This window comes from Nannobrachium achirus (genome assembly GCF_963921795.1).
Source record: "Nannobrachium achirus genome assembly, chromosome: 12".
Lineage (NCBI taxonomy): Eukaryota > Metazoa > Chordata > Actinopteri > Myctophiformes > Myctophidae > Nannobrachium > Nannobrachium achirus.
The window spans coordinates 50,711,160-50,736,514 of NC_137832.1; the positions used below are offsets into that span (position 1 = coordinate 50,711,160).

General features: G+C 41.8%; 3 protein-coding genes across 3 annotated transcripts in view; 2 read left to right on the plus strand and 1 right to left on the minus strand.

The window, feature by feature from the left end:
- On the plus strand, positions 1-3,809 carry ppil3 (peptidylprolyl isomerase (cyclophilin)-like 3). Its single transcript, XM_080739166.1, has 6 exons — positions 1-27; positions 210-284; positions 1,538-1,631; positions 1,856-1,923; positions 2,755-2,873; positions 2,989-3,809. The coding sequence occupies exons 1-6, from the start codon at positions 25-27 to the stop codon at positions 3,113-3,115; spliced, it is 486 nt and encodes a 161-aa protein (XP_080595292.1). The 5' UTR covers positions 1-24; the 3' UTR covers positions 3,116-3,809.
- Positions 3,810-5,655: 1,846 nt separating this feature from the next.
- Positions 5,656-9,883, plus strand: LOC308295942 (3-oxoacyl-[acyl-carrier-protein] reductase FabG). The gene is made up of 8 exons (XM_080739021.1): positions 5,656-5,765; positions 5,939-6,109; positions 6,993-7,171; positions 7,844-7,937; positions 8,235-8,304; positions 8,411-8,447; positions 8,765-8,828; positions 9,534-9,883. Exons 1-8 carry the CDS (start codon positions 5,667-5,669, stop codon positions 9,690-9,692), a joined length of 873 nt encoding a protein of 290 aa, XP_080595147.1. The 5' UTR covers positions 5,656-5,666; the 3' UTR covers positions 9,693-9,883.
- Positions 9,884-12,067: 2,184 nt separating this feature from the next.
- Positions 12,068-25,355, minus strand: part of col27a1b (collagen, type XXVII, alpha 1b) — a gene marked incomplete at its 5' end in the record, with an annotated part of 126,785 nt that continues 113,497 nt past the window's right edge. The window contains 13 exons of the mRNA XM_080738725.1: positions 12,068-12,231; positions 12,838-13,056; positions 14,247-14,356; positions 14,655-14,823; positions 15,467-15,532; positions 15,661-15,687; positions 15,782-15,817; positions 16,853-16,870; positions 18,603-18,638; positions 18,921-18,974; positions 20,837-20,899; positions 23,708-23,761; positions 24,201-24,308. Of these exons, the coding sequence (XP_080594851.1) occupies positions 12,091-12,231; positions 12,838-13,056; positions 14,247-14,356; positions 14,655-14,823; positions 15,467-15,532; positions 15,661-15,687; positions 15,782-15,817; positions 16,853-16,870; positions 18,603-18,638; positions 18,921-18,974; positions 20,837-20,899; positions 23,708-23,761; positions 24,201-24,308 (1,101 nt within the window). The 3' untranslated portion in view covers positions 12,068-12,090. The remainder of the gene's footprint in view (positions 12,232-12,837; positions 13,057-14,246; positions 14,357-14,654; positions 14,824-15,466; positions 15,533-15,660; positions 15,688-15,781; positions 15,818-16,852; positions 16,871-18,602; positions 18,639-18,920; positions 18,975-20,836; positions 20,900-23,707; positions 23,762-24,200; positions 24,309-25,355) is intronic.

Below are 25,355 nucleotides of genomic sequence, written 5' to 3' on the forward strand. Positions count from 1 at the left end.
GGCATCACCATCAACTTGAAAGCAATGGTAACTTGCTCGTAATGTATTTATCATTTATGCATGATTCTTAGTCCTAGCGAAAGCATGTGGTTACGTGAAAAACCTAGTTTAAAAACAACGACAAAAGAATGAATGGGTCGTGGTTTGTCTTGTTTTGTACATTTAAATCTAAAATAATGCAACGACTTTCTTTGTGGATCTCCTTCCAGGCGGTCACACTGCACACTGATCTGGGAGAAATAAAGATTGAATTATTCTGTGAACGAACCCCGAAAGCATGCGAGGTGAGTGGAAGATACTACAGATAGTTATGGTCCATAGCGTTAGTGGAGTTGTTATCCTATAACGCTGTGGACCAGAGCTAGCTACTACACTACACTAGCCATAACTATAGCCATAAATCATAACTCTTGTAGAGGTATTTTATATTGGGACGTTTCCTCTCAGGAAACGTCCCAATATAAAATACCTCTACAAGAGTTATGATTTATGGCTACCATATACTATTGTATAACTGTCTGTAATAATTAGTGTATTATAATTAATGTAAAGTTTTTAAAATGTAGCCATCTAGGCCAGGTGACATTTTTGAAGCGGTGAAAGCTGCTTCCAAGGAGTGGCTTTGTGTGTCCTGTTCATGTCCATATACCATATGGTCATGGAGTGCCCGTTGGCGGTTGGACAGATCTTTATGCCCATATATGGTGCTCCATGTTGGAGTGCCCGTTGGGCAGATCTTTATGCCCATACATGGTGTTCCGTGTCCACTGTCCAGGCCAGTCTGTGATGTCAGTACTGTGACGTCAGAGTACTACAGACAGTGATGTCAGCATGCAGATGATCAGACGGACAGACATTCGCTAAATTAATAGTTAGAAGATATAGAGTTATAGGAAATAGCTCTATATTTTCAGGGACAGGGAAAAGCCCTAGAATGGCTGTGATTATATTGCATACATTTCATGCATTCCAGATACACAGCCATACATAGATTACCTTGATGCCTGCCCCGGGTAGCAGACTGATCGAGGTGGCATTTAAACTTGTAGTGCTACGTGTGTATTACTCACCCGACAATGAATTGCTGCGACTTGGAGTCAGATATTGTCCTCTAGTTTCATATCCATTTGAAAAGTTCTGGCAGAAAACGTGTGTTTAGTAAAATATCTCAATTGGAAGTGATGAAATGTGGACAAAATCAGAACTGGATCTCTATACAATTTACTAATGGGTACTCTCTTATGATTGGGTGAAATAGGCATCCCATCTGACCTGGCTTATTAAAGAGTGATGAGGATGGGGAGACCACTACAAACAAACACCCTACAGCAGTGATTACAGATTATTTCTCAAAAAAGTTTTTGTTTTCAATCAATAAATATAATTACTCTACGCTACCTTTAAATTATTAGTTGAGGCTATGGCTGTCCCCAAAAGGACAGATCTACAAGCTATCAACGCATTGCAATGCAGTGCATTGATATCTTATATAATACCCGTTGTACTACTGGTTATAATGACATGTTTCTGTACACAGAACTTTCTTGCCCTGGCGGGCAGTGGATTCTACGTCGGCAGCATCTTTCACAGAAATATCAAAGGTTTCATGGTTCAGACTGGAGACCCTACAGGTAAAGTGTGGATGTGTTTTATTTTGTTTTGTTTTAGGTTCTCATCTCAAACACAACCATGTTTAACACTTCCATCCAAATCATCTTTCTTTCTGCATTTTTTACGCAACAAAAATTAAAAGAATTATCCTGCAATTATTATTCATCTGTATGTATGTTGTAGATTATCTTCACTTATATTTATTTGTTTTCCTGTATTCGATTTTTTTTCTTCTATTACCTAGGGACTGGAAAAGGAGGAACAAGTATATGGGGACGCAAATTTGAAGATGAGTTCAGTGAACACTTAAAAGTGAGTAGTGAGTACCATGCTGAGTTGAGGGACAATGGGGTCAGTTTAGTGATCTCCACAGTTAAACCATGACTCAATCTGCAGCTATCCATAGGTGTCTTAGCGATTATTCTGTTGATTACTAGAACTGTTACTGTTAACCTTAATATTTATACTCTGTCGCACAACAGTGTCATGCTTAAGGAGGATCCTAAGCTCCTTCTAAAGACTATGGGCTCCTGTCAGATTTGAAATAGCTGTCTATTTCAAATGCTCACTCCCACTCATTTCTCAGCGCAAGACTGTCCTGCATATTGGCCGTTAGGATACGTATTTGTACAAAAGCCAGCTGCTACCTGTCCCCTTGATGTGATTGCAAAGCTGAAACAGTCTGCCAACTGTCACTTTGTTTGCCATAGACTGTTGGATGCTTTTTGAAGTGCTTGGATAGATGCGGGATGGGGAGCCAGGGTAAGGTGCTGCAGGGAATGGAAAGAACTCTCTGGGTTTGAATTCTTTGAAACATAAATCAATGCAGGTGTGCACATGAGTCTGACTCAACCTTTAAAAAAGGCTCTCAGTGAGTGCAGGGTCTTGATAGATGAAGTAGCACAGGGAGAAAGAAACCAGCACACACATGGATATTGTAGCGAATACATTAGGCAGCCAACACAAGCAGCATTATTACATTAAAATGAATGCTCTTAGCATACAGACATCATGTGGATCAACGAAAGAGGAAGTGTCTTACTATATATTTATATACATACAGTACATACATACAGACAGACATGCATGCATACCAACACACATTATGTTTGACAACATAACAGATTCACTTATCTTTTTCAGCATAATGTCAGAGGAGTGGTGTCAATGGCAAACAATGGACCCAACACAAATGGCTCCCAGTTTTTCTTCACCTACGCCAAGCAGCCCCATCTGGATATGAAGTACACCGTCTTTGGAAAGTATGGAACTTAGTAGTTATTGTGCCCAATAAAATAATTATCACTTATGTTGCCCCCACATTCCATATGATTTCATTCAGTTTTTATATTATGAACTAATGTAATGTCATCATAGGATCATAGATGGTCTGGAGACGCTGGATGAGCTGGAGAAACTGCCGGTCAATGAAAAGACGTTCCGGCCGTTAACTGAAACTCGGATAAAGGATGTGACAATTCACGCAAACCCTTTCGCTGGATAGACGTCCCAATGTTCTCGTGTGCTATTCTTATTCCTTCAACTGACTGGCATGGACTTAGCTCTGGTCCATTGCGTTAGTGGAGTTCTCCCTAACGCTATGTTCCTCTACATCCCAAATCCTTGGCAAATCCGGAAATACCCGCCGTCTGGTCCGAAAATAACAAAAACTGTTTCGCCCCTCACCAAACCAAAGGTATCAGAGGACAGTTGAAAGTTTACTCTACTTAGTGGACGCGGTCTGAGCCCCCCACCACACGATTAAAATACATTTTCTAGGGCAAAATGAAAAATATTCCACCGGATGGAGACATTCTTCCTGGTTGAAGACTGTTTTTACGAAACAGCGCTTCCAACGTCGCAGGGTTGAATAACACCCAACGAGAGTAATGCTCTGTGTAATTCGGTCCTCTGACCTGCGCGGCAGTAGTGAGTTGGCACCTTGATGGTGATGACAAATAGTGTAAAAACTAGAAGAAATGGAGTCTGCATCCGGTGGATTATTTTTCATTTCACTCTAGAAATGTATTTAGGCGTGTGGTGGGGGGCTCAGACTGCGTCCACTAAGTAGAGTAAGCTTTCAACTGTCCACTGATACCTTTGATTTGGTGAGGGGCAAAACAGTTTTTGTTATTTTCGGACCAGACGACGGGTCTTTCCGGATTTGCCAAGGATTTGGGATGTAGACGAGCATAGCGTTAGGGAGAACTCCACTGATGCTATGGACCAGAGCTAGCATGGACTGTGATGTTCTGAAATAGCTTTGGTGAAACATGTCTATCATTTAATACAATTTTATACACTGCAATTTTTTGTTAATGTCTTTGCACATCATGTTAAATCAGATTAAATTTACGCTTTTCTATCAGATTTAAAATGTCTTTTTTTCTCCTGTATAATTTCTATTCAGATGTGTTCATAAGCTGATAATGTTTTGTCAAATTAAAGTCCTATATGAACTAATTTACCCCCCCCCCCCCCCCCAGGACCCCACTTTGAGAACCAATGCTGTACATATGTACACTGTACACCGTTTGTGTGTAAGGCTTAAGTGCTTAAGAAACTTCTCCCCTCTGTTTTTTGTTTGGTTTTACAACCCTGGATACAGATGATGACAACAACGCCACATGAATATTTCCTTTGGCTGTTAGTTCACAAAGGAGTGCAAATGGAGCAGTGCTATGGAGGGGGAAAGACATACATCTGTTGATAAGACTGTAGTAAAAGTCACATCCTTTGCCAGAAACAGCATTTTGCAATTTCAGGTTTAAGATAGATAGACCTTTATTGATCCCTATGGGGTAATTCAAGTGTCACAGCAGCACTGCCAGAGGGATGAAATTGCTCCAGTTACTGGTTAGAGTAGAGATGCAACTCAAATAAAATGTAAGATGAAAAGTAAAAGGAAGATAACAGGATGTTTTGCCATGGTCTAATGGTCTTGGGCAGTGGTGGAGGAAAACAAATAATTCAGTGTTGTGTTGTGCTTCACCCTCAGTTTGAGAGTTGGCACGGGGAACCAGTCTGCTGGTTCCAACAAGGTGGTCACAGGGGTTAAAGTTCTCAGTCCTGGGGACTGATTTCAGTCTTGAGGATTCCATAGGAGCTATTCTGAGATCAGTGCAGATCTGCAAAATAATAAACTATAACTAAAATGTTATAATTTCAAGACATGAGTATTTGCATTGGCCATAGAATACAACATAACTTCAGAAGATACTTCTATTAAATGAAGCATGGATTGACACATACACATTCAGTGAAGGCTGTTTAAAACTTCAGGGAAACACACCAAATATTGTAGTACGGTGTGCGTATCCACGTTTCAAAAGTCACATATTGGGACATGGTCTGAAAATACATTTCAGTCTTGGGATTTCTTTTGGCTTTAACCCCATCTGTCCCTGCTTGAACAGTTGATGATCATGTCCATCACATGGCTATAACTATGTATAAGATAAACATAGATAAACTATTGTAAGATAAACAGGATGGCATTGCATGGTCATTGGTCTAAAGCAGTGGTTCTCAAACGTTCAGTATTTGACTAACCTCGCCTCACCAGGCTTTAGTATTTGACCACACGTAGCCCCACCTGAAAAATGTTTTGTGCCAGGGACACAAGAAAATATGTTTTAACAAATGTTCACAATTTGTTATTTAAAGGTCAAAGGAAGGTATAGTCAGGGTGTTTATGAAGTTGCCTGGGCCTGGTGGGCTATAGCCTGTCAAGTAGGAATGAGTGAGTGAATGCAAAGTATCAGGCTGGCTTGCTATAGCTGTGCAGTGGAGTGGTCACTGGTCAGCAGGTCATTGACTTGTAGGTCTACATCATGTCACCAAGTTCAACACAGCAGCAGCAGCAATGAATCTATCTCTCTCACTCACTCAGAAGAACTGAGCACTATTTGTGAGGAGAACCGGGCCCATTTCCCCATGATATTACATTTAGATCCCAATCCTGATCACACCCACCATGTGGGCCCACTTCGAAACAGTGCCCAGTATTCTAATGTGTTCAAAGACTCACGGTCGCACTTTCATTGCGTCATTGCATGCGTAACCAATGCGTTACAGGGACAACTTGTACTGTAGCCGGTTGTTATTATTATTACTATATAGTGACAGACATGGCCACGGACGGCGCTTTTAAAGTAAGAGTATTTTATTATTACCAGCCAGTCATTTGAGCTGCCACGTTAGACAACATTGATCAGTGTTCTGACTGAAACATCGACATGTTTTGACTGTGGTTCATTCATTATCAGTTCACTATTAGTACCACTAACAGATGGCTGACAGTCGCAGTCTATTGTATTATTCCCAGGTGTCCTCTTTGAATGGCAAAGTGGCACTGATCACAGGTGCCAGCTCGGGCATAGGAGCGGGGGCGAGCATCATGTTTGCTAAACTCGGTGCCCAGCTGGCACTGAACGGGCGAGACCTGGACAACCTGGCCAAGGTGGCGAGAGAATGTACCGAGTGTGGGGCACCGGAGGTAAGCCTTTATGTATAAACAACGCCAACGCCAGTGGTGGAAAAAGTTCTCATATGTTGTAACTTGTCCTAATGAGTATTTTTACTTGTGTTAGCCTACTTTAAGTACAATTTGATGACAAACAGAGTATTTTTGCATTGCAGTATTATACTGCAATGCAAAAATACTCTGTTACAAATAGATGTCCGGAATTCAAAATGTATTCTGAGTAAAAGTAGTCTACAAAAGTATTGTCATCAAATTGTACTTAAAGTAGGCTAACACAAGTAAAAATACTCATTAGGCAGAGTGTCAATTTCAAGTTTTCAAACTATACACATCTTTTGAAAATAGCAGATCTAGCTTGCTCACAATGTGTCCTTGGGCCATAATGTCTATTGCATCTGAAAGACTGCTCTTATATAAAAGAGTCAAGACTGATAGTGATATGGTATTTGATGCATTAAATACTGATTTGGTTTTACATTATCATCATAACATTTAAAATTTAAATCATGACTCTTTGCACTCAAATTAAGAAGGACCACAATGGAAATAAAGTTCTTAAACCTTTTTTGTGATTAGTCTTTTCGACCGATATGAACAAATAAGGACCACGTTTTAAATTATTTCCTTCTTATCAGTTGTTTTTATTTGTCACAAAAATAATACAATTATGGAGTTTAAACGTAGCCTATGTGCATTTCTGTCAATTAAAAATGTCAAGTAATCCGTCAAAGTCTTGCTGTCATTATCATCATCCTGATGTTATTTCAAAGCAGCATGCAGTGAATCATCCTGAGGGAAAACAAACAAAACAGTGGTTCAGTATCACAGGTGATTTCTTTCTGCACAAACTGTCGTCACCAAAGTGTCTCGTGTTGTTGTGTGTGTGATTGTCTAGCCCTTGCTTGTCCCAGGAGACCTGACCAATGAGGACACAGTGAAGAAGACGGTCCAGGACACCATCGCTCGCTTCGGGCGCCTGGACGTGCTGGTCAACAGTGCTGGCATCCTGGCCATGGGCAGCATCGAGACGGAAGATATAGCTCAGTACGACAAGGTCATGAACGTCAATGTCAGGTGGGCAGACGGACACTGAATCAGATATAACAACAGGGACGTGCAGAGAATGTTAGAGAGGCAGGGGCTGACATTTCTAAAAAGGGCCTTCTGCTTCTGGTGGAAATATCAAAAATAGCAGTGAGGGCAATTCTTTCAACATAGGATGCTGCATTCAAGTTCAGGACAGTTTGGACAAGGCAATTCTCTTGAATGCTGCCTTCATGTATGGCAAAAAGGGGGCATTTGCATTACTTTCACCATAGAAAAACTGCTTTCATGGTCTGGAGGGGGCACTTTTTACAGACGGATAAAAGGGCAGGGGCTCAAGCCCCCTTTGATGTCTGTGTGCACGTGCCTGTATAACAATATTGTATTGTTGACTAAATACTTCAATATTGATATTGCCAGGATATTTTGCGGAATAAAAAAGGAATTACCTCACTTTACCGTAGCCTTTAAAACCAGGAAAAGATGACACTTTAATATACCACAATATTCCGATATCTAAAATCCCAGATGATATCTAGTCCAATATCACAATGTCAATATATGTCTGAAACCTTTACTGTGTAGGTTCACCACTCAGTACTTCATAACCATGCTTTAAATAACTGTACTGCATAAAAGTACATTTCTCCTGGCTTTACTTAGTTTCAGTGAGGGTAATCCTTTATTCTTTTTGTAATCCAGATCTGTTTATCAACTGACACAACTCTGTGTGCCTCATCTGATCAAGACCAAGGGCTCCATCATCAACGTGTCTAGTGTCAATGGACAAAGATCAGTGGGTATCATGATTTGAATTCATTCATTTGTGTATTTCCTTACGGCTGGGCTATTTAGAGTAAACCAAATATCACATATTGACACTGTGACAATAGATTATCACATTTTCACAATTCTTTCCCCTGTTTTTTAAAAGTATAAAAGAAGATTCAAATTTTTAAAACTAGGAAAAGACAACACATCCAAATCCCAGTTGATATGTAATCTCACATCACAATATGGATATCATATTTATATATTGCCCAGCCCTTTGTTGGATAAGAACAATTTAGTATTTATGTTTTTCTTGACACAGTTCCCTGGTGTCCTTGCCTATTGCATGTCAAAGGCAGCCATTGATCAGTTCACACGTTGCATAGCACTTGGTGAGTGAACCCAGTTTGTTTTGTGTAAATTCCACGTTTTTTTTATTGGTGTATGGCGAGTTCAAATTAATGCATGGGAAGTCATACAAACTACTTCATGTTTCAGAGCTGGCACCAAAGCAAGTGAGAGTGAACTCTGTTTGGTAAGTGCTATCAATATTTGATGGTGACACAAAAACTTGTTCACTCGTCCACAGTCATACAAACCTGAGGGAAAACTGCTGCCATTAGTGTTAGAGAGCACATCATTGTTTAACCACTTTAACCCTAACCCTAAATCTTGAAATGTACATACTTTAGAAATTTAACACATCTTCTCTTCTGGGGGTCCCTGACACAAAACATTTTCAGATGGGGGTCCATGGCAAAGTTCTACGAAGACATTGGTAGAATTGGCCTCAGGTCTTAAATGGTTAATGAGTCAACATTCTCTTGTGTTCTATTTTCTTCACCTGTTCAGTCCCGGTGTGATCATCACAGATGTCCACAGGAGAGCAGGTCTGGACGAGGAGCAGTATGCTAAGGTATGGTTGTTATTAAGTTCTGTTCCCCACAATGACCCATAGTGATGAAAATGTTTCAGCACCCAGGCAAGCAGATAAAAATGCCACTATGAACAACATGTCCGTGGGTCATTGGCGACACACGCGGCAAGGTTGAAGTCGATGGGTCAGACAACTGGTGCTCGAGCTATGCCCAGGCAGACACACAGACTTTGAGAATCAATTAATTAATTATTGCTGAAATATAAAACAAAATATGTTTTTTACTCTTATGTACGCGAACACAATATCAAAGACACCTTGAACCTTGAATTGGCTAAAGTGGAAGAAAACCTTTTTTTAGAAAAAATAAGCCATATGTCCAGTGTTTATAATCAGCTCAGTGGCCTTGTGGTTAGAGTGTCCGCCCTGAGACTGGGAAGTCGGAGTTCGATCCCTGGCCGGGGCATACCAAAGAAAAATGGGATCCAGTGCCTCCCTGCTTGGCACTCAGCATCAAGGGTTGGGGGTAAGTCCCTGTGACATACTAGCGTCATGTCCAGGGGGTGTACTTATACATCAAGCTGCCTCACATGGCTCGGCAAGGCTCCTTCGGTGTTCTGGATGTTTACCTCAAAATGATGTTTTCATTTCCCACGGCATGGGCAGCATACTGTAATTTAAACAACACAGAGATGTATAGTGAATGCTAGCTCTTGTACTCATTTGACTCTTCATCCCCACCAGTTCTTGGAGAAGTGCAAGCAGACGCATGCCCTGGGACGACCGGGGGAGGTGGAGGAGGTGGCTCACGCTATCGCCTTCCTTGCATCCGACGCCGCCAGCTTCATCACGGGGGTCAACCTGCCCATCGACGGGGGCCGCCACGCCATGTGCCCCAGATAACAGCCTGCAACATGCCGCTACCTCATACAGCAGTGTTCATTTCGTCGATTACAACTATGGCGAAAGACATTCGTCAACTGCCTTTCGTCAACTGCCTTTGTTCACTGCCGAAAACAAAATAAAAACGAAGCTATGATGACTGGAATTTTGAATTATCTTTGTTATTCTGCTTCAGTTGTTCAGGGGCAGCTGTTCAGGTGTAGTTAAATCAAGTATTTCAGCTGCACAATAAATACAAGTAATTTAAATGCATTGTTTTCTTAATGTGTGCTGTGAGAGAGTTTATTTTGCCGTTGGCTCCTGAGTGAGACTGTCTATTGATTACTGTTATATCTTTCATTATAAACCGCTATGAAGCCTCAAAACATCAATAATATTATAGAAAGAATTTACAATTACTTGGGTGCTTTTGAGCAAAAGTGTGGACTCAATTTTGGCTATATATCAAATTAGTTTTCAAACATTTATTGGATTGTCTGTTGAATCACGAGACTTGCTGAGCTGAGCATAGCATATATATGAAGACAGGACTGTGCAAGCTGACGTGTTGCACTGAAATAGTACGCAGACATACTTTAGGACTGTGTAAGACACAAGGTTCTCTGAACTCATAGTGTGTAGATCGGTGAAAGCAACCATCATCTCTGCACCTTTTATCAGTTTGGTACAGTTTGATCCCAAGAGCAAACACACAGAATGTCACCAAGGAAAATATTCTGCTGCTGAAAACATTTAAATCAACACGATTTGAATAGGATAGCCCAATGGAATTTAAATAGAATTTAAATAGCCTCCACTGGATATAATAAAGTTTGCATAATTATACACATTTACAAAACAAGTAAAAAACTAAAAATTAACTTAATAGTGTACATACAAATAATATCGGCAACGTTGTAAAATGCTAGTTTGACAAAAGAAAAGAGAATTTGGACTCTTCTTTGCATTCATACTTCATACAGTCTTCCCTTTTTAAGTAAGGTACATAAAATAGCTGTGTGCTGACAACGGACTGTGTCATGCAAAGTGTCAATAATGGCAGCACCAGGAGTGACCTCTCGCTCTGTGTCATCTCAGCGTCTTGAACCAGGTGACAGGTTGGTCGTACTGAGAGGAGAGGCCAGTTCCTTACGAGGTAGCATCTGGACACCTCGTCAACTTGTGGTATCGTCACATCCTCAGCCACTCCGACACAAACGGAGGCACACGGTAGTTGTGTGAGGACCGTTTGTATGACCGTGTCTTAAATAGCCGATCTGCAAGCTCACAACGTGCCGCATTGCGACCCGTTGTGAGCTTGTTACATCGGCTATTTCCACGTCGTACAACGGAGCGAAACTACGGTAAATTAAGCATTAGAAGAGGCTCAAAAGACATCAACTGGAGACAGCGTATCCTGGAGGCACGCCGTATACCTGAATGAATGATATGACAGTTGGGATCTGCCTGTTTGTTCACCTGAATTGTTTTCTGAAAGACTCGTGGAGCAATAGCTATTGCACTTTATATTACAATATACAGTACATATACATGTATAAATAATACGAATTAAGAAAAAAAAAATTATTGCATTTTGCAAATTAGAATTGTTTTTTCTGTACAGATCTTTCTCGTTGACTTCGTAAAAGAACAAAAACACTTTTTTTTTTCTTCTTTTGAAATGGGGTTATCAGACCGTTAAAAAAAAGGGAATATGTTACACCATGGTCCAAGAGAGATGACAGAAGTGAGACCTTTTCATATTACTTTCTTCTATTCTGGGCATTCCAGGTCTTGTATTAACCAAACAAGTCTCTGAAAAAAAGACCAAAAAAACAAGCTTATTTATTTTCCATAGGCGGATTAGTGCCAGACGTCTCGGTTTTGATCTCTGCGTTTGAACTCCAGTCCGTCCCTCTCTCTCTGGCGCCCCCCTCTGGTTTCTGCAGTCCAAGCATATCGTGTGGAGGCGAGACTCGGGAGGAGAGAGGGGTAACCGCCTCCCTCCGCCGCCCGCTCCCCCATGTAGTCACTCCTCTGAGGAGCATTCCCGGGTCACATGGAGGCATAGCTCCATGTGGAACCTCTACCCTCCGTTGTACGGCTCCGAGACGAGGTCCCACTTGGTAGGGTGCTGGCAGAACGTGACACCGGGTGGCCACTATTGTTGATTCTTACCTATTTCCGCACATTGTATCTAAAGGTAAAGGTAAAAAGCGATTTAAACATTAGTTTCAAGAGCAGAGAGCAGGGGACGGGGGAGGGATACCTTTTACTTTTTGGATACTATGTGCTGAGAAAGGTAAGAATCAACAACATTGTTCGCCGGCGTGGCACTCTCTGTCGGCACCCTGCGCAGTGGAAGCTCATCTCGGAGCTGTACAGCGGAGGGAGAGGTTCCGAATGGAACTGATGGAGGCTATAAGAAGCACACGGGTCCCACCTCCAGGTGGTAGTGTGAGCCCGCCTCCTCCAGGTTGTACACGTCCACTATGGGGAGTAAGTTGGGGTCCTGCGTCTGGAAGATGAAGTGGGTCTGATGCCAGCGGCCATCTTGGATCTGTGAACAAAACAGTGGTGGAAAGTACATTTTATTCAAGTACTGGACTTACTGTAAGAATATCTTTGAGGTACTTTTACTTTAACTGGAGTGTTTCCAGTGTTCAATACTTTTAGTTCTACTACTCCACTAGATCTCAGAAGCAAATATTATATAATTTACAAGTTACTTTGTAGAATTGGGTTATTATTACAAAACATACATTACCCACTTCAGCCCTACAGTATATACATTTTGGGCATTTGGAAATAGCCGATCTGCAAGCTCACAATGTGTCGTATCTGTCTAATAAAATGAATATCTATCTACTATATTGAATCAGGCAACATACAAAAAAAAAGGATGGTGTGCTCACAAAAAGCCTGGATAGACTTTAAAATGACCCCAAAAAAAAGTAGCATCTGTGCCATTTTAGATTTTTGCAAAAATAGCAGATATACAACTCACAGTGTGTCAATTGGTGCCATGCTGTGAGCTTATATCTGCTATTTTTGAATAGCTAAAGTACAAAATATGTTTAAAAAGTGGTTAAAATAATAAATAAAAACCACAGATGTGTTTCCCAGTTTCAATGAGTAAGTGTCACTATGGGCACACTGTACCCACCCAGCAATCATCCGTGGGTACGAGTGGCTCCAGGAGGTCTCCGGCCTCCACCACCTCACCACTCCAGGCCTTGAAGCTCACGGCCTGGGCGGAGGGCCGCAGCAAGGGCCCCGCCGCCCACACCGGGGTGTTCAGGCAGTGGATGGTGATGTGCTGCACGGCCTCCGTGCTCAGCAGGTGGAGGAAGTTCATCTGGATGCGCCCCACTCCCATCTCCAACTGGAAAGCCAGAGTCAAGATTCAAGATGTTTATTGTCACAAGGATGTACAAGTACATGCACTGTGACAAACCTAGGTTGGGGGGTGCTCCAGTCCATAATAAAAAAAAAAATGAAAAAAAAAAAACATACTTTGTTACATGTTACTTTGTAGAATAGGGGTTATTATTACAAAACATACATTACCTAGCCTAAACCACAGGAGAACTCAGTAACAAATCACAAAGTCAAGGTCAATGGCCAGTTTGATAGCCACATCAGCTATGCTATGTAGGCATAAAGAGCTCCATCACACGACGCAAGTGTTAAACGCACTCCTCTTAATACACAGCAGCACAATCAGGAAGAACCTCCCATGTCATATGATCTCTGAGGTAATGTAACCAAAGAAGTACGCTCAGTTTCGTTTTGTCAGACAGTCTGCTTTTAAAATGGCAGAACAAGCAGTTCAACTGGACCAAGAACAGTTGTGCTGTTCTATCTGTTTGGATCTACTGAAGGAACCAGTGAGTGTTCCCTGTGGACACAGCTACTGCAGTAGGTGTATTGAGGGATCCTGGAACCAGGCTGATCAAAGAGGGAGAGTCAGTTGTCCACAGTGCAGAGAGACGTTCAACCCAAGAAGAAGAAAAACACCATGTTGACTGAGTTGGTAGAGGCCTGAAGAAGACAGGACTCCAAGCTGTTCCTTCTGGTCTCTGCTATGCTGGACCTGGAGATGTGGCCTGTGATTTATGCACCGGGAGAAAACTGAAAGCTGTGAACTTTTTCCACCACTGATTTCAGGCAGGCAGCAGTGTCCACTCATTACCCTGGACAAGACAGCACACTGTTCCACAAAGCAATTTGTTCCAATTACTAAGTTTGAGGTTGGTTGTGATTTAAGGACAAATCACAGGTTTAGATCCATGCAATAGCCTCAGTGTGAGGGGCGACAGTGGCTCAGTGGTAGAGTGGCGTCTAGGCAACTGAAAGGTTCCCAGTTCGATCCCGGGAACAAAAAACATGGGCCAAAAGAAGTTTGAGTCTTAAAAGTGTTCTATATTATTCAAGGTTACTTGCATAATCTGAAAAAAATAAAAGAGTGATTCACCGAAATGAATATTTGAAAGAACTAGCATTGCATATCTCACGTTCAGGAGTTTAATACTAGAGCCTTTGTGTGGCCAAACAGCAGACTGTGATCCTGACCTTGGAGGCGCTGATGGGCTTCAGGCAGGTCTGTCCTCCGTTACTGAAGTTGCAGGTCACCTCGATGGTGTCAGCGGAACAGCCAAGGTTGGGGTCGATCCAATAAGTGCCTTTCACAGCGCAATGGGAGGGGAAGAGATAAACAGAGCTCTTGATTTAGAAGAATTACGCTCAGTGGTTCTCAAACATTGTCATGACAAGGACCCCCAAATGTATACTGTATGTATTTGGCCATGGACCCCCATCTGAAAATATTTTGTTTTTGAGCGGTGCTAGCCGCTCTAATACATTACTTTGTTGTGTGTATGTCCATGTGTGTATATGTACGTCCATATCTGTATGTCCCTTTTCAAAATCAAAATACGGATGCTGGGTCCGTTTAAGTGGTTAAAAGTCTTCCTCCCTCACCATGGTTCATCGTCTGTTCACAGTCCTGGAGGTCTCGGCAGACGCGGGCCGGATTGTCACGACTGCCCAGTGGGTTTTTGAGACTCTGGATGAGGGTGCTGAGGTACTGCAGGGTCTTGAAGATCTCCGTTCCCTGGTCCAACATGGGCCGCTCTGTGTTCTGGTACTTCTGTGAGGTTGGGTGCACACAGAGATGCAGAGATGTAATACGAGATCTGGCATTTCACTATGGACACGTGGTAATAGAACACATCATCATTTAGAAAATGAATCACAGTTAGTTTTTTCCCCCAAAAAAATATAAAACATGTGGGGGGAAGAAATGTGAGGAGTTACTTCCTTGGCCTACTGGCAGCTTGCACAAGAAATTTACGGTTTGTGAGATTAGCCCCATTAGGCTCGCACACGCGCACACACACACACACACACACACACACACACACACACACACACACACACACACACACACACACACACACACACACACACACACACACACACACACACACACACACACACACACACACACACACACACACACACACACACACACACACACGTGCGCGCACTTCTAGACAGCTCGGAGGAGCCCTGGGGTGTCGTGAAGGTACTCGTAAAATCGAGCTTAGAGTGTGTCTTTGGGGTTTTTAATCATACAAGATAAGAGTTGGTTCATTTAAAGCATCATATCAGCAGTCGTAAGCATGATTCATGTGCTTTGCGCCCCCGATGGCATGCGTCAGAAACAGGCGATGACAAACAGCCCGACTCCTTGCAACAACAGCGCCAACGTAGCTTCTTTTGGAGCTCACCTCTGACCTCAGTGCGGTGTGGGAGTCGATGATGACTTGAAAGGCGGCGCCGAGAGCCTCCTTTTTCTACCGCACAAACAAAACAAAGCAATTAGGTAGGCACTCGCTTTCTGTCTTATTTGTTACGCTGCCTCTTCCTCCCCGCCCCCCCCCCCCGGTCCCATAAACATGGAAATAAATGAAAACATACTTACTAATGAAGGCGGAAAGCTGGGGAGCCCCTAGAGAAATATATGCATTATAGGCCTTGTTATGATTTGTTTTTGTTTACCAGAACATGGTTTGTTGTGAAAATGTGCAAAACGAAGAACTCACGGGTGGTCCAGGTGGTCCACGCGGACCAGGGGGTCCCTGAAAAAAATACGACACTGCTGCGTTAAGACCACAAAGTATGTTCCGTTTAAAGGTCATTATTTAGGAAAGGGAGTATTTTCTGGTCCCCGGGGAGAGGGGGAAATTACTATTACTGCTTCACCCAGCAGATGGCTGCTCAGGGACACTTTGAGCATAGAGTAACAAAGTCATGACGTCACTCGCTCATCCCCCGGCTCACGGGAGTCATTTCTCAACGGAGAATAAATAACATTGAGTCATCTTAGAATCGTCTCATATAAGCATTGTGGTCTAAAAATAAACAAACAGTCTCCGCGATATTGTCAGGGAGGTGGCTCTGTATGGTTTATGATAGTCAGCCACAAATATTTGATACAGTCTGTTTCTAGTGAAAATGTAACTAATTCGGCGACAGTAACATTAGCGCCATCTCACCATCAGTTGATTCTTCATATTATTATGAGTCAAACCACTGAGATCATTTGAACACAGTTCTTATATGACGCGATATGAAAAAAGTCTATGGGAATTCAGAATGGGGGGGGCGTGAACCAGGTAGGATGTGTAAATGACATCAAACTTCGTTACTCTATTTCCTGTTCCAGTTACATGCTTCCATTGATCAACTCGACAGCAGATTCTAACCCGGGAAAAACATGTGTCACGTCTTTACGGTTCAAATCTGCTTTCTCGAGCAGAACAAACCAAGCTATGGGGAAAAATGGACCGGAACATTATGTATGCCACTTTCTGAAAACCCAGGATTATACAGTTATGCACAGCACCTTTTTCCCAGATGGACTCTCTCTACCTGCTGAGCTAAGGCCGCCCCCATTTAGACCAGTGGTTCTCAAGTGGGGTCCGGGGACCCACAGCAAAATGTGTTAATATAGCCTCTCAATCATTTTAACCACCGTAACCATATTTTATACTTTGGCTATTAAAAATAGCAGATGTACAAGCTCACAGCGGGGAAAATATATATTTTTGGGGAGTCCTTGACATGAAAAAAGTTCATTCTAATATTTGTCAAAAAAAAATAAACATGCTTACCTTCGGTCCTTGCAACCCCTGTTGGGAAAAAAGAGAAACAGAAAGCAATATTCAGAAGTGAACCATTGTGTCCCAGAACAATGGAATTCATCTGACAGCATTATTCAGCAAATACACAGGAGATGTTGGTTATGTACAGTATGTACAGTCTAATCCTATTCCAGTGGATTATAACCGTTGCAAAAGCGTCTGCTAAATGCCTAAACTGTAAACTGTTGCATGCGCATTACGGTGCGACGCATTGGGATCTTGTACAGATTGTTGCCTCCAGGCCTGTCAGGCCACTGTCACTGTCACTGAGATAATTAGAAAATAATTCATCGCTTTTGTATAGTCGAATCTCGTTTCTGTCGGGTGGAAACCTCATAATGTCCAAAACTGTTACTTCTCAGGGTTCAAGTTCAAAAGTAGCAAAAGTAGCAGATGCAAGCTCAAAAGTCTTGCAGATCTGCTACTTGTGATGCCTCTCTGTGTGACGCTGTAAGTGTGATCAAGAAGGGCATTCATTTACGAAAAAACAACAAAAGGTTAGAACATGGAGATAAGAGGTTTCTGCCCGACAGCAACGGTACATTGAAATAATAATGTGTGGTTGTCACAAAATTCCAAAGCACTCCTGGACTTGTCTCACGATGCACCAGTGTACAGAGTCACAAGAGGTGGAAGAAGTCACAAAGTAGCAAAACCACAATGTAGAAATACTGCTATGCTACAAGTTGAACTAATGTATTAAAAAGCTTTACTTGAGTAAAAGGGATTGTGCATTACATTCACCCATTCACACAGCGATGGCAGGAGGGGGGCGGCATAGCTCAGGGGTAGAGAAACCGTTATTAGAGCACGAAGGGTTCCCGAAAGGTTCCCAGTTTGAATCCGGGCTCCCCCTGAGTTAATGTCGAAGGGTCCTTGGGCAAGACTCTGAACCCCACATTGCTTCCGGTGAGCTGGTTGGTGCCTTGCATGGTTTCCTCCGCCACCGGTGTATGAATGTGTGCGTGAATGGGTGAATGTAATGCACGATCTCTGTAAAGCGCTTTGGATCAAAAGCGCTATATAAAAATGCACCATTTACCATTTACCAGGAGGAAACCATCCAAGGCACCAACCTGCTCATCGGGAGCAATTAAGGCTTCAGCGCCTTTCTCAAGGACACTTCGACACCAACTCTGGGGGAGCCCGGGATCGAACTGGGAACTTTCCGTTTCCCAAACGGCCGCTCTACCCTTGAGCCACTGCCGCCACACTTAGTTACCTTTCCCCCACTGACTAAAATTATTGACTCGCCTCCCTGCTTAAGCAAGCTCATTCACAGTGCTGCTATGCGCCTCCACATTAAGAAATCCCTGTGACTGTGACCCTGTGAGATTGAGCTGGGTGCATTATGCCTGTGCCTGAGGGTCTGCTGGAACTCTCAGAAGCTTTAAGATGGGCAGGCGGCGAGCATTTATCGACCTGAAATGAATTCCAGCGCAGCTAAGTGTCATTGCAAGTACGACAGCAAACGCTGCTTGCACAATAGGAAATGAAAGACGCTGTGGGGCGGGGGAAAAAGTTAGTGTTTTTCTCTGCTCTGTCAATGCTAAAGCACCATTACTCTATTCCACTGGTTCTCAAAGTGGGGTCCGGGGACCCCCCAGGGGTCCTTGGGCGGTGGATTCTAGGGGGTCCCCAGCAACATCAGTTAATATAGCGTCACAATCATTCAATCGTCAATAATGTAATAATCATTAAGCAAAATAGCGTCACACACCGTGTCTCCCTGAGTCCCTTTGTTTCCTTGGGGTCCCTGAAGGATAGAGAGGAGGAAAGATGAACAATTCATGGCTGCTAAAGAGACAAACAGACAGACAGACAGACACAGGCAGACAGACAGACAGACAGACAGACAGACAGACAAAGGGGATATGGAGGTAGGGGTATGGTAACATCATGTGTGGCATAAAGCAGTGGTTCTCAAAGTGGGGTCTTAAGTGGGGGGATTAATATAGCATCACGTTTTAACCACGTTATCCATAGGAGAATGATTGAGAACTTCTGGCATAAAGGATGAGATATGAGGAATGCATACAGATTGACCGCTGGGTCCCACGATGCCTACGGGGCCCATGGTTCCCTCCATGCCCTGCAGAAAGAAAACACACATGTCAGTGACAGAGGACCCATATCCTGGCTGTCGTGTACAAACCTCTTATCACCATGTCTTAACTTTTTGCCTTTTTACATGAACTTTGGACCAATAACTACCGTTGGGCAGATTTCTTTTAAATTGAAACGTTATTTTTTTTAATAATTCAATGAATACTGCAGTTTTATGCAAATTATTCTTCTGCCTCTAAAACATACATGCAAAGTCACATGTTCATGACATTTGGTAAAGATGTAGATTTCTTTTCCCACTTTTCTTGCTTTTTTCCCTTGCTGCTTTTTTGCTTTCCTACTTTTTCCTGGCTTGGCCACTTTATCGCTGCTTGCAGCTATATTTACCTATTATTTTAGTGAAAAGTTAAATATTTACAAAACCCACAGACACACTTTTCAAAAATGTCAGAACTAAAACTTCAAAGCTTTTAGATTGGCCTTTTTTTCTTTTCTTTTTTGCCACTTTTGCATGAATCTCCTGTATGAGGAAAATGGGACATTAATTTATGGAAAGAAAATCACAAAGAGATGAAATATGGAGATATAAAGTTTGTGTCCGACAGCAACGACAAATCGAGCAGCCATTTGGAGACAGAGTGGTGTCACATTGATTGAGATGCTGCCGACTTAAGGCCACTAAACGACAAGAACGATGCGAATAAATGACTGAAAAGTGCAATTTCATAACTGACACATTATGGATCAAGTGTGTAGGAGCGATAGTGTCCTGACTCTTGGGGTCCTGTTTGTTGCCAGTACGCACAGGAAACTGTAGGCTGCCTATCTATCACCTATTGGCAGGCTATCAAGTATCTGCAAAGGGTCAATTAAAATCACTATACCAGCAGTTCCAAACCTTTTCTGGATCAGGGCCCACTGGAAAATCTCGAAAGTGTTCAAGGCCCATCTGACCACTTAAGTGTTAAGTGGTCAGATAGGTGGACCGCATGCATTACCAGATACATTAGTTTTAATGGCCAATCAATCGAGTTGTGTTGGATGAATGGAACATTCATAGTGTAAGTAAAGTTCCAAATTTTCAAGGTTTTAAAGGAAAGTTTATTAAAAATGCCATATCATCATTAACTCACTTACTGCCAATTAAAAATGCCCTCGAGTGGCATTAGTGCCAGCCCTCTCCATAGACTTCCATGTAATTTGCAGTGCACAGATCATGCACACCCATGCACAGATCATGCACCATGTTTGTGCAGGCTGTTCACAGCTTTCAAACAAAAAAAAAAAGATTGGAAATCCGTTCAGGCATTCTTGAGATAATAGCCATTATGTTTTCCTAAAATGTAAACAAAGATGGCTGCCATGTTTGATAGATGGGGTTGCTATGGGGGTTAAACATGCAATTTCGCGATTTCTATCATGCCTACTACATTTTTTGGGGTCCAAAACATTGTTTTGAAAAAAAGAAATTTTTGAAAAAAAATTTTTTTTTTGTTTTTTTTCTAAGTAAAAGTCGCCCAAAGTCGCTTGGCAGGGAAGCCCATAGTGAGAAAGTTGCTCTAAAAGTCGCCTGGCACTGTATGAGTTAACATCTTTAGTGTTTTGAAAATTATTTGGGGGCCCACTTGAACGGCCCAACAGGTTGGGAATCACTGCTTTTATGCTATTGTCCATAATAATGGAAAGTAGATCTGCTACTTTTGATGCTTTTATGTGACGCTGTAGTATTATCAAGTAGGGCGATAATTCACAAAAAAACAGTAAGAGGTTTCTGCCCGACAGCAAGTTCGATGTATGTAAGTTTGTATTGACTAGATATACGCTAAGATTGAATAACATTATTGACACATGAGTGAAAATCCCTTGAATCAAGAGTATTTATCTTACCCTCAAGCCACGCGGTCCTTTAGGTCCCTGTATCCCTGCGGGACCAAAGTCCCCTGGAGGTCCCTAGAAAGACACAGAAAGACACTCTTGATTTATCACAGTGGCAGGATTTGATTTGCTGGGGGGGATCCATGCTTCTGCTTTTCATCATGTTGTCGATCTAGTACTTTTGCTATTTCTGAATTTAATCCTGAAAAGTTTTCAAACGACAGAGATGATATGTTTTATAAAATCCCAATTTCATTGTGTTTCATCATTTAATTAAAAGAGTATAGTTATTACAAATACCGCCACATTAATCCGTATCCGGCGGTATCCGTATTTAGGGGCAATTTGTCAAAATGTTGTCACCTTTGTAACATTCCAAAAAAGTAAAAATAGTCAATCTATAACCTCACAAACTGTTGCACTGCGATGTGTTGTGAGCTTGAAGATAGTCTATTTTCACTATTTGTTGCACAAAGAACAAGAAGTATCTAGTGGACTTAAGCCTCTCCAATTGATCCAAAATGCAGCAGCACGATTAGTCTTCAACCTGCCAAAAATGTCATACTGTATGTTTCCCCCCTTCTCTGCTCCCTCCACAGGCTCCCAGTTGCTGCCCACACAGAATACAAAACACTGATGCTGGCCTTCAAAGCCACCAAAGGTATGGCGCCTCCATACCATACTTCAAAGCCTGATTGAACCCTACAAACCCACCCGTGCACTCAGATCAGCTAACACGGGCATGCTGACAGAACCTTCGCTAAAAACCCCAGGACAGCGATCCACTAACCATAGCCCATAGCACTTACCGTAGCACTTGCCTACCCTCAAATGACCATACATGTAATTTAGATAGCATTCTTGATTTTGTAATAATTTGTTATGAGGTTTTTACTTAGTAAGTGCTTGGTCTACCTGTTTTTCTTAGATTACTATTTCTATGCATTTGATGTATTAATGTTGATGTATTGATGTATTACCTTGCTTATTGTAAGTCGCTCTAAATTAAGAGCATCTGCTAAACGCCTAAATTGTAAATTGTAATACATTGAACCCTAGAACTAAGTTTCAAAAGCTCATTGGTAAAATAAGTAGACAGTGGGGGTGTGGGAGGGGGGAGTACAGATGGCACGAGAATACATAAATAAAAAAGTTCAATTCAGCAAAGTCACGTGGGAATTGTTGTTGTTCCTGTTGTCTGTTTCACAGCAACGTTCATTCTGGCAAATGTGCACAGATGGATGAAATATAGCTGCTTCTTAATCATTGCCACTGACTTGGAACATCTACACCACATTACTTACACGCACGCACGCACGCACGCACGCACGCACGCACGCACGCAGGCACACACACACACACACACACACACACACACACACAACAAGGCTCATCTGTTTCCAGTGCTGAAACAAGTACTGAGATTTTTACTTATGTAACTTTCCTCTTCTACCCCGGATTTTAACCTGGTTTCCTAAGCAAGTAAGAGCGAATATAGCCTGCTTGCTCAGTTAATAAATTGAATCTTGACCATCTGGTCAAAATTGGTGTCAAATCCTGTGTGTAGGTGAGACATGACATGAAAACCTGTTGCTGTTCAGGATTAGAATAAAACAAAACAAAAAGAATATGTTTCTGCCTGACATCAGCAAAGTATTGAAAACTGGAAATACTCAAGTAAAGTAAAAGTCCCTCAAAATTGCACTTAAGTGTAGTAACTGGTATTGAGTAAATGTAGTTACTTTCTACCACTGTCTGTTTCCCACTCCTCGTTCAGTGTCCTACTGCACAGCTGAGTGCAGCAGGAAGGCATCCAACAACTCTAAATTATAGAAAAGAAATGATTCCCTTTGTTTTAGCTGGCCAAACCCCCATGGTGCAACAGTAGTCTACTGTAATAGTACTAGATTTATGGCGGATTATTATTGGCTTATTATCGTGCGTCAGGGGGAGTAAAGAAAGTCATCACAGACCACAGTAGTATCCAACAGCCTTTATCTAATTTCCTCCCAAACACAATAAACATCCCAGGCCTAGATCCTTGCAGAGATCGTCAGACAATGGCTGTTTTACATCTGAAAATCAGTTTTTGTTGCCATCCTTCTATGACAGTGGTTCTCAACCAGTGGTCTTTGAGGCCCTTCCAGGTGGTCCCCAACTAAATGATGGAGAGTGGACCCTTATAGATCTTTGTCCCTTACAGGTCCATTTGGTATAATTTTATGCTCTCAAGAGTTAAATTATTGTTTAACATCTGCATTACTTAATGTACGAGAATGTAGAAGAATTGTTATTTTGGTCAACGTTTGTCTGTTATGTTTCCTAATGGCACACCACACACCAATACAGCATGGAATTGTGGACAAAATCTTATCCCACGGTAACAAAATATTCAAAATATTAAGTACCCTCGCTCCTGTGTGCATTATACACACTAAAGATGAAGATAGCCACAGTAGTCTTATAAAGTTTGATAAACTCGCAACATATAACCGGGCTACAGACAAAGCAACTGCTAGTCTACAGGCTACGGGGAGTGAAGGGCTTGAAAGCGAGTGAAAGATGCTGAGGTGCGTCAGTGGTCGCCTGGTTGCCGTGTGTGCAGCGCAGCGCAAGTGTCTTCTCGGATCCTCTTGGGTATTGCACATACAGTAATGATAGGCAATGCGACCGATTCCGACCCAACCCTGTGAAGAGCTCTACACTGAGGTGCTCTAGGAGGGTGGGGGGACAGTTTCATAGGCTATATTGTTTCTTCTGGGGGGTGGTACCACCCCTGTTGACTCGAGAAACACTAGCCTGACTCTTACTGATGATTAATATTATATTATTAACCCATCATAATGTTGGTTCTAAATATCAGAGGGTAGAAGAGTACTGTACCTTTGGCCCAAACATCCCAAGAAACCCCGGAAATCCTTGTTCGGCAGCATCACCCTGGCAGACAAATATGGGAAAAGCACGGTGATCCTACTAGTCGCAGCATAAGCATATTTAACTACCAAATAATGCCTTTGTGCAAAGCAGTGTTCATTTCATTGACTAAAACTATGGCGGAAAATGTTCATCGACTGCCTTTCTTTCTCTTACGAAAACAAAATAAAAACAAAATATGATGACTAAAACACAATGCATCTTTGTGAGCTTATAGATCAGCTATTTTCAGCATGCAAACAAGTGTAAAATCAGACATTATAATGCCATTAATGCCAATGTTGACTAAAATCATATTTAGTTGACTAAAACTAAAACATTTCAAATGACGGCTAAAACTAAATGAATCTTGATTCAAAAGACTGTGACTAAACTAAATCAAAGTTTGCTGTCAAAATGAACACTGGTACAAAGTGATATGTTCTGGGTTCTGATCACTTACTGGTTGTCCTTTGGGTCCCTGGTCCCCCTGAATCCCTGGCAACCCCATCACACCAACGTGGCCTCTCTTCCCTGACGGTCCAGTTTGGCCTTTCAGTCCTCGCTCACCCTGGAACAGTGGAACATGCATGCATACGTTAAACAAAAGCATAGAGGTTATTAAAAACACATTTAATGCCAAATATATAATTCATTATTTAGATAGCTTGCGCCAGGGTTTTTCCATTGATTGTACCTTATTTTGAAGACCCATGGAAGCCACGAGCATGTCTGTGTTGTGCCAATTCACATTTGTTGAAACATCAATCGAATATGTCTTCTTTCACCCGGAAAATAAAAATTGTTACCGCGACTGTCCGTCGCTTAGTTATGGCCCGGTGAAAAAAAGCGTTTCCCGACAATCGATGCAATCTGGAGATAAATTCTGAGATACTGCCGAGTTTTGCATTGAGCCAATGGAGGATTTCACTTCCTAATGTCATCATCTCCCTATAGGCAGGGCAAAGCGTGTAAAAACCTGATTAAAGGGTGCACCAAACTTTTCTCAATTGATTCTTATGTATTTTTACCTGTAGAATCCATTTCTGCAATATACATTTTTATAGTGCGCATAATTAATGAGATAATTAGCATTTTTTACTAATTATGCTAATTGTCTCACTAATTATGCACAATACAACAATATACTTTGCAGAAATGGATTCTACGGGAAGAATTACATCAGGATCAACTGAGAAAAGTGTGGTAAACCCTTTTATCAATTTTTTATGAATTCTTTCCCGTTCTTTCTGCCCATGTGTCAAAATCTTTGTAACATGGGTGGAAATGACAGGACAAACCCTATTTAAAAAATGATAAAAGGGTTTACCAAACTTTTCTCTGTTGATTCTTATGTATTCTTTCCTGTAGAATCCATTTCTGCAATATACATTTTTGTATTGTGCATCATTAATGAGTTAATTAGCATATTTGAAGCATATTTGACATATGAGGGGAAATAACGCAAAAAACCTATAACAATTTGATAAAAGGGTTTACCAAACTTTTCTCTGTTGATTCTTATGTATTTTTTTTCCTGTAGAATCCATTTCTGCAATATACATTTTTGTATTGTGTATCGTTAATGAGTTAATTAGCATATTTGACATATGAGCGG

Excerpts from the sequence above, each read along its gene's own strand:
- ppil3 (XM_080739166.1), top strand. Across the intron at positions 285-1,537 it reads GAACCCCGAAAGCATGCGAG|AACTTTCTTGCCCTGGCGGG; the intron begins GTGAGTGGAAGA and ends TTCTGTACACAG. Across the intron at positions 1,924-2,754 it reads AGTTCAGTGAACACTTAAAA|CATAATGTCAGAGGAGTGGT; the intron begins GTGAGTAGTGAG and ends TATCTTTTTCAG.
- LOC308295942 (XM_080739021.1), top strand. The coding sequence starts at position 5,667 with ATGCGTAACCAATGCGTTACAGGGACAACTTGTACTGTAGCCGGTTGT. Across the intron at positions 5,766-5,938 it reads CCACGGACGGCGCTTTTAAA|GTGTCCTCTTTGAATGGCAA; the intron begins GTAAGAGTATTT and ends TATTATTCCCAG. Across the intron at positions 8,305-8,410 it reads CACACGTTGCATAGCACTTG|AGCTGGCACCAAAGCAAGTG; the intron begins GTGAGTGAACCC and ends TTCATGTTTCAG.